This window comes from Rattus norvegicus, chromosome 3 (genome assembly GCF_036323735.1).
Source record: "Rattus norvegicus strain BN/NHsdMcwi chromosome 3, GRCr8, whole genome shotgun sequence".
Classification (NCBI taxonomy): domain Eukaryota; kingdom Metazoa; phylum Chordata; class Mammalia; order Rodentia; family Muridae; genus Rattus; species Rattus norvegicus.
This window is the reverse complement of record NC_086021.1, coordinates 39,658,679-39,671,999: the sequence shown is the minus strand read 5'-3', so window position 1 is coordinate 39,671,999 and position 13,321 is coordinate 39,658,679. Positions and strand designations below refer to the sequence as shown.

The 13,321-nt window shown below is 48.9% G+C and overlaps 1 protein-coding gene and 1 long non-coding RNA gene across 9 annotated transcripts in view; one reads left to right on the top strand and one right to left on the bottom strand.

Annotated features, from left to right (window-relative positions):
* Ttll11 (tubulin tyrosine ligase like11) overlaps positions 1 to 13,321 on the top strand; it is a 225,180-nt gene that overhangs the window by 60,894 nt on the left and 150,965 nt on the right. For 5 of the 7 annotated variants that reach the window (XM_001071863.8, XM_017592136.3, XM_063284855.1 and 2 more), the window contains one exon: positions 10,979 to 11,554. In XM_001071863.8, coding sequence (XP_001071863.5) covers positions 10,979 to 11,554 — 576 coding nt within the window. The remainder of the gene's footprint in view (positions 1 to 10,978; positions 11,555 to 13,321) is intronic. The other 2 variants (XM_063284853.1, XM_017592137.3) reach the window with 1 other exon arrangement.
* The window catches only part of LOC120101534 (uncharacterized), a 28,504-nt gene continuing 24,074 nt past the window's right edge, over positions 8,892 to 13,321 (bottom strand). For both annotated transcript variants that reach the window (XR_010064764.1, XR_005502116.2), the window contains one exon: positions 8,892 to 9,639. This is a non-coding gene — a long non-coding RNA (uncharacterized LOC120101534). The remainder of the gene's footprint in view (positions 9,640 to 13,321) is intronic.

Here is a 13,321-nt window from a genome sequence, read left to right as displayed (position 1 = left end):
CAAAAGAACAGAAACCATCTAATGCCTGCAGATTTCTCGTGGTGCGCCTGTGAGGATTAAGTAAAATAACAAGCGTAAGGCACATTGTAGGTACTCGGGAGATGCTGTTCTCAACGCGTACTGACGCATTTTAAAGCATGAAGCTGTGAGCAGGAACCAGCCCCGCAGACTCTGAGAGGCAAGGACATTCAGCAGAAGTGTGACCTTGGAACACGGAACACACACCTGTGTTCAGATCCTGGTTCTCTGGAATACAAAATATGTGACCTTGGAGAAGTGAATTTTCCTTTAGAACTCTGTTTTACAGTTAGGTATGATGGTACATGCTTACACCAGCATTGGGAGGCAGAGGCAGGAGGGTTAGGAGTTCAAAGCCAGGCACACACGCATACACACACGCATACACACACACACACACAAACACACACACACACACACACACACACACACGCACACACAAGAGCTTAACGCTATATGAGACTCTGTCTTGAAAAACAAAAAAATGCCCCACATGCACCCAAACCTACCAGTTTGGCTTCTGATGGAAATCAATAGCAGGGACAGTGAGTTGTAAGAACCTATGTGTACATACATGCAGGGAACTGTATCTGGGCTATAGAATGGCACTTTCATACAGTTTGCCTACTTTACAATGCTGCTTCTAAGAGCCAAGCATACTGGGTGGGAAATGCTCACACTACCTGCACTGCAGTCTTCAAGATGATTTGGGAAGCTAGTGCGGTGATACACATGATAATGCCAAGGGAGCCATTAGGTGTGTAAAGAAGTAGAATAGGAAGGTGTGTGTGTGTGTGTGTGTGTGTGTGTGTGTGTGTGTGAAGGGAGAAGGCAGATCCCTGGCACGGGGACGTGAAGTGGCTGCGTGCACTGATGAAGCACACACAGAGGAATAGATCTGAAGGGAAAGATGAGTTCATTGCTCCTAGCGTCTGTCATGATGAGTCTGCAGCCCAGGACAACACCACTCCAGACAGAGCAAGAGTCAGAGCATGGGGCAGACTTTGACTGAGGTCTTGGGATCAGAGATTCACCCAGGCCTAGCATTTACAGAAATGTTAGTGTTGGGACACAATGTGACAGAACTGAATGGAGGAAATGTTGGGTGAATTCATGGAGGTATCAGTCATGTTCTTCTCTCATGTAAAGATGGAGAAGGCGGGGCAGAGCTGACAGGAGAATCTTGGCATGTCCCACAGTTCCCCTGCGCTCTGGAGTTAGCAGTTACTCGACGTCTCATGAGTCTGGCAGAACCTGCTAGCTACAAAGCACCGAGGAGAATTATTCCTCGCCCTGTAGGGTTGCATCTCAGCTATCCATGTGGATGTGCCTAGTCTTGTGACTAAGACTGCCATTTTGTCCGGCAGAGCATTTAGATGAAGAGCACCTGGGTGGAATGCTGCAAAACATGGCATCGATCAGGTTAACGTGCATGTGGATTGCTGCAGGAGTGCAAGAGACATGGGCGAGCAGTGTTGGGCGGGAGGAAGACATGAGCCAGTGATCTGAAGTGCTCTCGACTGTAATGAAGTTGTATATACTTGGAAGTGAACTAAAGATCGTTTAGCCAGTTCATTAGTAGGAAGTCCTGGCAATTGGAAAAACGGCTTTAGCTGGAGGGGGACTCACTCGACAGCTGAATGTTGGGCTCGGGGTGGGCGTGCACAGCTGTGAGGTTTTCTGTTATCTCACAGAAAACTTGGAGGCCATGAGACCGGGATCCAGGCTGGGAACCTGAACCCTGGAGGGAGTGGGCCTAGGACAGAGTAGATCCTAGGCAACAAGAACCTGACAGCACTGGGACCCAGCTGAGGGTTAGTAAGTAAACAGGTTTCAGTCAATGATGGGATAGCCTGGGCATGTAGTTAGATCCCAGCCAAGGTGGTTGGGATGTATAATGGGAACCCAAGTAATACTGGGGAAAACCAAGGCAGGCTCTAGTTGAAACAGAACAGAAGTGTATTAAGTGGAATGCTGGCTAGTTCTGCATTATTCTCTCACTGCTGGGAATACTCCTGTTGGACATGGTATTGACACGTAGATTAACCGCTTGGCCAGGGCCCAGCAGTCAGTTCGGCAGGGTGAATGTCATTTGAGCCTGTCCCCCAAGGGCTGATGTGATGGGATCTTGGTCCCAGTGTCACAGTGCTGGGAGGTGTTGGACTTGGTGGGAAGTTCTTAGATTGCTAAGAGATTAAGGCAGTTCTCTGGGACTTTGAGTTCTCAAAAGACCACTCACCTCAGAGTGAGCTCCTGAGTCACTCTTTGGATTCCCGTCTGGCCATGTGATCTGTCCGTCTTGAATATGGTGTCATTTGCCCTGAGACAATCACCAGAGCCAATTGAGATAGCCTTGAACCTCCCAAGCTATGAGCTAAATAAACCAGTTTTCTTGACAAACTTCCCAGCCTATAGGAACAGAAAGGGACACATTTTCCTGGAAACTGTCTACAGAGATGTGAATCAACATCTGTCTGGCTCCAAAGCCTTATAACCCATAGTCTGTACTTAGTAAGAAAAGGAGGTGGCAGCCTGAGGTCCTCCATGTATTCAGAGATCATCGAGGGCCGAGGGCCGACATGCTCCAGGCCACCCAATCAGGCTTAGTATTCACTTTTTAGGGATGGGTGGAGCGCTCGCTCAGGCTGGAGCCATGGGGAAGGGTACTGGGAAAACCAGGTAGGGCTGACCACAGGGCTGGTGTGCTCAGTGCTCTGAGCTGAAGTATGAGGGGGCTGGTGTTGAGGAGGGCCTTGGGAAAATGGACAAACACATTTCTTCCGACTGAGCAGAGTTCATGTGACCCCAGAGGTGACCTCAAATGGCATTTTGATTGCCCCCTAATGATGGGTAGATTCTGCCCCACAAGTCAGACTTGTGGCATCCATTAAACCACCTTGTGGCACGGGTTAGAGCTAAAGCAGGTGGAGGACTCGGGGTTCTAGCTTCTCTGAGCAGTTTATGTGGTGCTGTGCCTGCTTCCCAGGTCAAACCCAAGGCATCTTCCAAAGAAAAGGTCTGCCTAGCCTGGAGCTCCCATTCCACCTGCTGTCTGGACAATGTAGGCTCCCTGCATGCCTCACCAGGCCTGTTTGCTTGTTTTCTGTGAAATGTAGGCTTGAAAAACTCAGCTGACTAGTCAGAGTCCAGGAGAACTTGCTATTACTCAACAGATGTTACATGTTGTTCAGAATGAGAGGGCTGCACCCCAAATTCTCCTTCAGAGTCCCCGGTTCAATCTGATAGAAAGAATTTTATGCTGGGAGTCTGAAGATGTTTGTTTTAATTCTCTGCTGCTAGTTATATGACAGCCTTGGGTCAGTCTCTGGGCCTCTTGGCCTTGGATTCTCTGTTTCTAAAGCATGTTCATGTGCACAAATGCACACACACATGCACAGTGATATTTCCTTCCGGGTCTTTCAAGACCGGGCCAAGTGTGAAGGAACAGCTGGATGCAGGGAAGCAGCATGGTGGAAGGAAAAAGATCCACTTGGAGAATGCAAGCCAGGCCAGCACTCCCATGAATGGGGCTGTGCATGCTGGGTAGGAATTCTGCAAGTGACAGGGGCAGAGGGGCCAGTGGAAGCCTTAGGCAAACACACATGGAGGCAGAAAAAAGGGACAGGGCAGGGATGGGGACTGAGGCTGCTGGGGTCGTGGGGCAGGGATGCCACCAAGGAGGGCCTCTCCTGTAAGCTGTGTCACACAGGAGTGACCAGCGACGGCTCCCTGGGAATGCTTAGCACCATTTCTCTTAAGCCAGTACTCATCCTGGGTGTAGCTGCAGGACTTTTTTCTTCAATCTAAAAATTGTAATGTAGGTTTTCTTAACTGGAACCCTTCCAGAGATGGTTACAGTGGCAGGCACTCTCCTTTCCACGTGATCTGTGGGCTCCCATTAAGTTGGAGCTGAAGGTGTCAGGACCCCCCACCCACCCAGGCACGAGCTCTCATCCCAGGAGATAGCACCCCATGGTTTTTTTCTCGGATCGGCAGAGTTTCTGCATCAAAATTTCCTTGAGGAAATATTGAACACCAAACATGGTTGAGGAACAAGGTTGAAATTAACTTTGTGGCAAGAGCCAGTGGTCAGTTCAGGATGACTTGGCTGAAGGACTCTCTCCCCTCCATCGGCATTGCTCTTTGCGGTATTTCCTTAGCCTGTACCTGGTACAGTGCCCCTCTGTGAATATGGAAGCCCTAAAACCTGTGACCTCCCCTCCCCACCGCCTTATATCCCTCTGGTTACCAGTAGGTTCCTGACAACCTAAGCTCTTCTCTTGTCACAGTCTGCCTCAGTGCCGACATCCCTGTCCCTGTCCAGGCCGTCAGGCCTCTTGTGTCTGTGATGCCATCTTGTCTCAGTCTCAGGCCTCCCATGCGGCAGTCTCTACATGAAGGTCCATCAGTTCCCTGCAGGTCAAGCTCTGATAGGACAGGCCTCTGCGGCAGGCACCATCACCTGCCTGACTACTTGTGACTCTGGACACACGTGTCCATGTGCAGGCTCGAAGACTCACGCCATTTCTAGTTTGTTCTCTGCTTCCTGTCTGTTGCTCAAGATGTGAGCTGCTAGCTTGCTCTTCAACCATCACAGGACCTTGAGCCAAAATAAACTCTCTTCTGTAAGTCACCTGGGTTGTGGTGTTTTAGCACAGCAACAGAGAAAGTAACGAAGACTTAAAGTGACCATAAATGCTTCCCAGCTGTGTGTCCTTCTGTCCCTCTATCTGGCTCATCACCTCCCCTGCCCCTGATAAATCTTCCCTCCTCTCACCTCCCTAACACGATGATGGAAATCGGCCCAGCCCCTGGTTTCTCATCACTGCCATGAGATACTTGATCTAAACAACGGAAAGGAGGAAGGACCTGGTGAGGTTTTAGCTTTTGAGAAGTTTAGGCTCACAACTGGGTATTTTGCATCTAAAATGTTGCTCAAGCCTTTCCTCTCTGTCCTTGGACATCCACCCCATCCAGGACACTTTCTATCTAGCAGCTGAAGGATCTTTCTGTAATACCCATCAATTAGAGTTTCTTCTTTCTTGGAAATGTGACGTCACTACCTTTGCAGAGTATCATCATCCAGACTCCCCAAAGGGATATTCAAGGTTCTCTTCAATCAGGCTCGCCTCTCACACCCGGGCATGACCTATTCATTTTGAACATAGACTCTAGACTCTGACTGCACACCCTATTGGCTGTGTTACTCTGGGCAGGTTAATAGAACGTCTCTGGCCCTCTGTTTTCTGGTCTATAAAATAAGATGGTTGTGAGGATTAAATGAGAAGAAGTGTGCAGAACAGTGCCTGACTCATAGTGTCTTGAGAAGCTCCTGTTTATCTCATGAGTCTTGTGTGATCTCATGAGTAGGAGTCTGTGTGGCCTCATGAGTAGAAGTATTGTGTGATCTCATGAGTGGGAGAGACTCTTGTGTGATCTCATGAGTGGGAGTCTGTGTGATCTCATGAGTGGGAGTCTTGTGTGATCTCATGAGTGGGAGAGACTCTTGTGTGATCTCATGAGTGGGAGTCTGTGTGATCTCATGAGTGGGAGAGACTCTTGTGTGATCTCATGAGTGGGAGTCTGTGTGATCTCATGAGTGGGAGTCTTGCGTAACCTCATGAGTGGAAGTATTATGTGATCTCATGAGTGGGAGAGACTCTTGTGTGATCTCATGAGTAGGAGAAACTCTTGTGTGATCTCTTGAGTGGGAGTCTTGTGTGATCTCTTGAGTGGGAGTCTTGTGTGATCTCATGAGTGGGAGTCTTGTGTGATCTCATGGATGGGAGAAACTCTTGTGTGATCTCATGAGTGGGAGAGACTCTTGTGTGATCTCATGAGTGGAAGTCTTGTGTGATCTCTTGAGTGGGAGTCTTGTGTGATCTCATGAGTGGGAGTCTTGTGTGATCTCTTGAGTGGGAGTCTTGTGTGATCTCTTGAGTGGGAGTCTTGTGTGATCTCTTGAGTGGGAGTCTTGAGTGATCTCCTGAGTGGGAGTCTTGTGTGATCTCTTGAGTGGGAGTCTTGTGTGATCTCTTGAGTGGGAGTCTTGTGTGATCTCATGGATGGGAGAAACTCTTGTGTGATCTCTTGAGTGGGAGTCTCATGTCTACTCCTGACATTAGTGATCATTCTCTTGCTGTTCTCCACCATTGGCAGTCTCCTAAATATCTCCTGTTCTCTCCTGCTTTGTTATCTACTCGAGTTCTTCTTTGCAGCCACCAGAGTCTCCCTCCCACTTTGCCTCTCGGATGGCCTGTGTTGCCCTCCTTGTTTGACCCGGGTCACCTGCATGACAACTGCTTCCTCCTTAGCAGGCCTCAGAAACAGTTGTGTACATCAAGAGTCGGAATTTCCCTTGAGTACCAGTCTCAGACCCCACAGCTGTCAGGACTGGTTCCTTGTGCCCTACCCAATACATACTTTGTTTATCAAAGTCTTGTTTGTCCTAAAGATTCACAGCCTGTGCCCATGACACCCATGGCCTGGGTTGTTAGGATAAAATGTAGTTCCTTCAGTGTGACAAAACACGGGTCTAACTAGCTGTGACATCCCTGGTGTCATCGTAACTCAGAACTTGTCCCCATGCCTGCCCCTCAATGCTAATAATGCTTTGTTAGCTTTCTGGTCCAGCTGCTGAATTTCCTCCCTCCAAGTGCTCTGACTTGCGTCTCCCACGGGCCCTGCTTGACTGCCACAAACGCATCATAAATCTCCCATGCAAACCCCTGCTCTCACAGATGTCCCTGTGTGCTGGTGGGGAAGCACAGCATGACCTTTCCAGGGTGGCTAATCCTCCACGATGTTTGGGACACAGCCTTCAATAGAGGTGATGCCAACCCCTGCTCAGCCCTCGTTAGCTGACCGAGGCCCGGGATTGTCTAATAAACCCTTGATTCTTCAGGTGGACATGGCAGAGCACAGGAGAAAGCCCAGTGACCTTCTCCATGGTCACATGACAGTCAGAAGTGTCCCAGCAATACTGGAGCCAAAATCCAGAGTTTTCTGGTTTTCACTCTTTCCAATTCACCAAAGGCCAATTGGCGTAAATACATGTAACAAGCGTTTGCCAGCTCCGTCATTTTTTTCTTCTGTGTGTGCATATGTGATGGGGAGGGTACATGTATGTTTTTATATGGATGCATGCACGCACATGTGTGCATGTGCACGTGGAGCCCAGAGACGGCTGTCAAGAATCCCCGGAGCTAGTCCTCAGTGTAGCTTTTCAGACTACCAGGATCTCATGGCTTCCGCTAAGCTGGCCAATCAGCATCTCCTGGGATCTGCCTGTTGCAGTTTTCCCTACCCTGCCCGATTCCGGCATTACAGGCACGTGCCACATGCCCACCAGCTTTTTATCTGGTTGCTGGGGCTAGGACCCAGGCCACATGCTTGTGTGGTAGGGCCTCTATTAGCTTCATAATTTTTGGAGGGTAAAGTTGAGTGGTACAAACATTGCCACCATCCAGTTGTAGAATTTTTAAAACCTTGAGTAACTGAAATTCCATCATTAAATGCTAACTCTATTAACCATTCTACACCTCCAACCTCAACCCCTTCTGCTTCTGTGTTCTTACCACTTCAAAATCTTAAGAATTTGACCTCTTGAGTACCTTGCACAGTTGGATCCTAAAATACTTGCATTTTTGTGTTTGGCTTATTTCTCCGCACAAAATACTCAAGATTTTGGCCCTGTTATCATTCCCTTCCGTTTTAAGGCTAGTAATGTCCCACTTAGGTTGGAAAACCAGACTTTCCCAGACGCCTTTCCAGAATACCACTAGGGGGCAGTAAAGGTGCAGAAAATTTTCATTAAGCCTGTGTGCCAGGCAACCCAGCCGGCATCCTCTAAGTATCTCTTTCAGCCATCCGAGTATACAGTTACAAGATAATGGATTTCACATCCGACAGCAGAGTTGGATAAACCAGAGATACCATCAGCTGTAGTTTAAGAGCCGTCTTCCTCACATTCTGGCCAACACTAAGGCATAGAGCTTCATTTCAGACAGTGGCTTGAGATGCTATTTTGGCTTAATTAATTCACTTTAGTCCAGTGGTTCTCAATGCTCATGACAGAATCACATATTCAGGCTTCAGCCAGAATCAAGTCAGAATTTTGGTGGGAGGTAAGGGTGAGGTTGGGCCAGAGATAGAAGCTATATTTAACATCAGTCATTGAACGAAACCCCGAAAGGTTCAGAGAATATGAATTCTGATTTTTTATTTTATTTTTTGCTAAAGGAGTGGCTGAGGGGACTGAAAATATAGGAACCTCATTTCCTAGGCCCAGCACGTGTGTGTGCATCTGTGTGGAGGTCAGAGGTCAGAGGTCAAAGCCAGATGTCCTTCTCAATTGTTCTTTACACTCTTTGGTTTTAAGACAAGGTCTTACATTGTGCCTGGAGCCCAATGGGCAACCAGCCCCGGGGTTCCTCCTGTCTCTGCCTCCCTAGTTCTGGAATCACAATTCTGGACACAGTTCCAAGACAGCCATGTTCAGGGTGAGGTCAGAGCCCAGATATCAGTGATGTCTGCGATATTCTGAGAGTCTTTGCTGTGGGAATCAGAAAAACAGGTCTTTGACTTCATCTTATCAAAAGTAAAAATGGCACAGAGAACCTGAGGGGTTCAGAGACCTGGGTTCTCACCCTAACTGCGTCACTAGCCAGTTTTAGGACCCAGGTGGACCCTGCCCCTTCCTCAGCCTCAGCCTCCCCTGTGCGTTAGGAGCAGATGGGATGTTGGTCTCCAAGGATCCTTTTGGGTCAGAAAATTCACTGATTCTACTAGAATTAATAATCGTGATCTGTAATGATGACTCTGGCAAAGAAAGGAAGAAATATTTAACAGTGTAATGAATGACAGAGACTATCGACCATGTAGCTTAATTTATTTAAGGCACATACCCCGAATTCAAAGGAGAAACTATCACTCCTGGTAACATATTGAACCGTTAGTATCATCGGCCTCGCAAAAGCTTTCCAGAGGGAAAAATTACCCATCAGTGCAAACTTGACATCTCTCACTTGCTAGTCCACGGCTGTCATCCGTCCACAGCAGTCATGTTTGCCGTAAGGCCATGCATGTGGATGCCGAGGACGAATATTAAATAATGACATAAGCGTCGAGGTCACTGCCTCAGGGGAGGCTCTGCAGAGGGCCGGGGGTCGGGGGGAGTCCTCATTGATCCCTCGTGAAGCTTCCGTTCCAGAATCCTGCTGACATGGAGGAAGCGATTGATGAGAGCCATTATCAGGGCTGTGAGTGTCCCTCCATTGTTAAGGATCCTTTACGAGACCAAGGAATCGGCAAAAGCTTCAGCTAGAAATATAGGCCAGTCAAAGAGATAAGTGCATTCTAGAGTGCAGACAGCCTGGGTCAGGCTTACACAGCACAAGCAGAGGCTGATGGGAAGCCAGCACCGGCTTTGCCTGCATGTCGGGCGCTGCTCTTGGTGATGGCTCAGAACAGAGTTTGCATGCCAGGAACTGCAGAGAGCAAGGTGTTCATCTTCACGTGTCCCCACCGAAAACCCTTTCTCTGAACATTTTGGTCCATCTTCTTCCATAGCTTCCCAAAGCACCCCAACAAAGATGTCTGGATGGCTCAGGCCTTCTGAGTCTGTAAAGAATAGAAATGTATGTCTTTCAGCTCTAGAGGCTTAAAAGTCCAATGTCAAGATGCTGGCAGCTGGCGAGGGGCCTTCTCACTGTCACAAGGTGGCAGAGAGCATTATAGGACAAGACACATCCAATGTGCTGGTCTGTCCCTTTCTTATGAAGCTGCCAGTGCCGTCATGGGGGAATCTACCCCTCTCAAACTTTACCTGCCAAGTCTCTACCTCAAGATACCATCGCTATATGCATAGAGGTTAAGTTTCCAGCATGTGAGCTCAGGGGGAACACCTTGAAGCCATAGCCTGAGGGAATCAGGTACCCATAAATTATACACAGCCACAGGTCCAGATCTGGGCTGGCCAAGTGCCTAGATGGTCTTGGGTGTGTCCTGCTGTCCCAGATCTGGGAGGAGGGCAGCTGCTGCAGATGACAGGAAATAGCTCCAGAAAGGTCCTCTCAGATGGAGGGATTGGCCAAGTCTGCGAGATACACAGAAAACCTGTTTCTCCTGTGCTAGCTCAGGGCTTGTCACTGTGCCTGGACCTTAGTACGTCTCAGCTGGTTGTGGGTTGAAAACAATATGGAGGAAGGCACAGGGCTCTAAGGTCATCAATCCAGGATTCAGCCCCAACTCCGCTGCCTCCCCAAGTTAAACCCACAAGTTTATTTTCTCACTGAATCCTTAACCTGCACAGGTGGCCGGATGCTTGCCTAGCATGCACGGAGCCCAGCACCACAAGTTAGGTGTGATATTCGCTTATCTGTGATCCTAGCACCTGGAAGGTGAAGATGGTTGGGTGAGGAGTTCAAGGTCATCCTTAGCTATAGAGCAAGTTCAAGGCCAGGCCGGACAAGATGCCCTGTCTCGAAACAAGATCCAGAAAAGCGGGGGGGGGGGGAGCAAATCTTAATTCTATTTAACAGGTATTGAATGTACAGAGAAATAATTTGCTCTGTAAATGATGCCACCAGAGCTTGAACCCAGGTGGGCTGACCCTTTCCTCTCATACGTAACAATGGCTGCATCCCTCCACAGCAACCATATTTTCTGGGAGCATTTGATGAAGTAACTAGTGTAAGTCACCCAGTACAATACCTGTCACATCACAGGCATTCACAAATTATATTAAGCTGATGTCATAGTTATTAGTTACATGACTAGAATACAACTAAGAACTGGTGGAGTGACTTGAACTCAGGTCTTGTGACTACCTGTCTAATCCACATTCCACCTCGCTCTTGAGTATAAGACTGAGGACAAGTCTTGTGTCGCTGTGCCCCCGGGCAGCGTCATCTCTGTGGATCTCTGACATAGCCCTAACAGTCTTTTCCCTCCCTTCCAGGTCCAAACGGTGAAAGACAATGACCCCACCTGGAGGCCCACTTTTATTGTGAAACCGGACAGTGGTTGTCAGGGCGACGGAATCTACCTCATTAAAGATCCCTGTGACTGCCGCCTGACTGGGACCCTGCATAACAGGCCGGCAGTAGTCCAGGAGTACATCCGCAAGCCTCTCCTTATCGACAAACTCAAGTTCGACATCCGTCTGTATGTCCTGTTGAAGTCCTTGGACCCCTTAGAGATCTATATAGCCAAAGATGGACTCTCTAGGTTTTGTACAGAGCCATATCAAGAACCCAACCCCCAGAACCTGCACCATGTCTTCATGCACTTGACCAACTACTCCCTGAACATCCACAGCGGCAAGTTCGTCCACTCAGACAGCGCCAGCACAGGCAGCAAGAGGACTTTCTCTAGCATTCTCTGTAGACTGTCTTCCAAAGGTGTGGACATCAAGAAGGTCTGGTCTGATATCATCTCCTTAGTTATTAAGACTGTCATCGCCCTGACCCCAGAGCTCAAAGTTTTCTACCAGTCAGACATCCCAACAGGGAGGCCGGGGCCCACCTGCTTCCAGGTAACCATGGCAGCCGCCACCCTGAGTTTTAGCCTTGAGTGGGCTGAGGAAAGGCTCCTTGGCTATGGGATGAAGGATGGGTAGGACTGCATCGTCAGGTGGGGATACACAGGTGGTGGCCAGTCTGGGCCACCTTTCCCAGTCCAACTTTCAACTTTGACCCTAGGTGACTTGGGGCAGGCTACTTTCCTTCATTTAACTGTGAGTCTGTAGGCTTCTTGTGAGAGCACATATGTCACACATGCATTCTTTGTTCAGTGGACAGTTGTTACTGCCTACTCAGGAGGGGGTCAGGCATTGTTGTAGAGTCCTGCTGCCCAGTGCCAAGAATCCAGGGTGTGAGAAAGTCATTAAGAAGGCATTGACATGGGGTTGGGGATTTAGCTCAGTGGTAGAGCGCTTGCCTAGGAAGTGCAAGGCCCTGGGTTCGGTCCCCAGCTCCAAAAAAAAAGAAGAAAGAAAAAAAAAGACAAAGTAATTAAGAAGGCATTGACACAGAGGGTTACATGTGGTGGAATCAAGTAAGAAATGGACCAGGTGCTATGGGGTTATGGACCCATCCACCATTCCTGGCTCAATCCAGGAAGTCTTCTTGAAAGACATGACGGTTCTACTGAAAGCCGGGGAGAGCGATGGAGCAGGAAAGAATGACTAGGGATCGTCACAGACTGTTCTAGGTGAAGACATGCTGCTTTGGAGGTAAGAGGGAAACCCGGTATGTTTGAGATAACCAAAGAAGTTCAGTGTGGCTAAGGCATGCTTCCAAGCATAGAGGAAGAATGTGAGAAAAGATGAGGTGGGGGCGAGCAGGTTAAGCCCAAGTTGTGGAGAGCCCTGGGGGCAGTGGCAGCCATCATCAGAGGATTATAAATGGGACAGATGGCACCCAGCTCAAAAGCACAGAGTTCCATGATAGCGAGTTATGGCTTAAGCCAAGGCTGGCTGCACGGAAATTGCTAATGCATGCTTTTGTATAAGCAATGGAAGACGCTGGCTTTGAGTAGGAAGGTCTTGATAGACGAGAAGAGCAAAGGTAAAGTGGAATCCCATCTGAGGATTCTGATGGCCCGGCGACTGCGGGGGCTCTGGGGAAAGAGAAAAGAAGGTAGCAGACACAGGAGGAGTTCCTGGGGTGGAGACATGCAGCTTGGGCGCTTGAAAAGATGGACAGAGGCTACTTGTGGAGGAAGATTGGGGTATCAGGGAAGGGCCAGAATCTGGAGGCAAATGCCTGTATGGCAGTCGAAAGGAGAGGTTAGATTGCAAGTGGGTATTTGGACTGGCATTTGGAAAAGACAGGAGTGGGTTGGAGAAAGAACTGGGAACGTGTCCACTGCAGTGACTAAAGGCATGAGGTGGTGTGGGGAGGACCCCTGTGATGCCCCCACATTAATAGAAGAATGGAAAGAGGCAGGGAACCAACAAAGGCGACAGAAGATTGGTCAAGGGGGATGTGTTCAAAATGGCAGGAGAGGGGTGCTCAGAGAATACCTGGGCATGGCTGTAGCCTCAACCGTTGCTAGCACTGTCCATTACGTTCACTGACTGTCCCGGAGACTCGGGCAAGAACTGTCTTGGGCATCCAGCCAGTTTGTGAGAGGGAAGGAAATGGTGTAAAGGAGCTTTTAAGCACATTTTAAAAACCTAGCTCTCAGGGGTGAGACAGGGGCATGGAGACCAGGCACTCACTGGGCACACCCTTCCTGCCACCAGACCTGTCAGACCAGGCCAGAGAAAATAAAATGAAGCTCTGGGATTCTCTCCTCC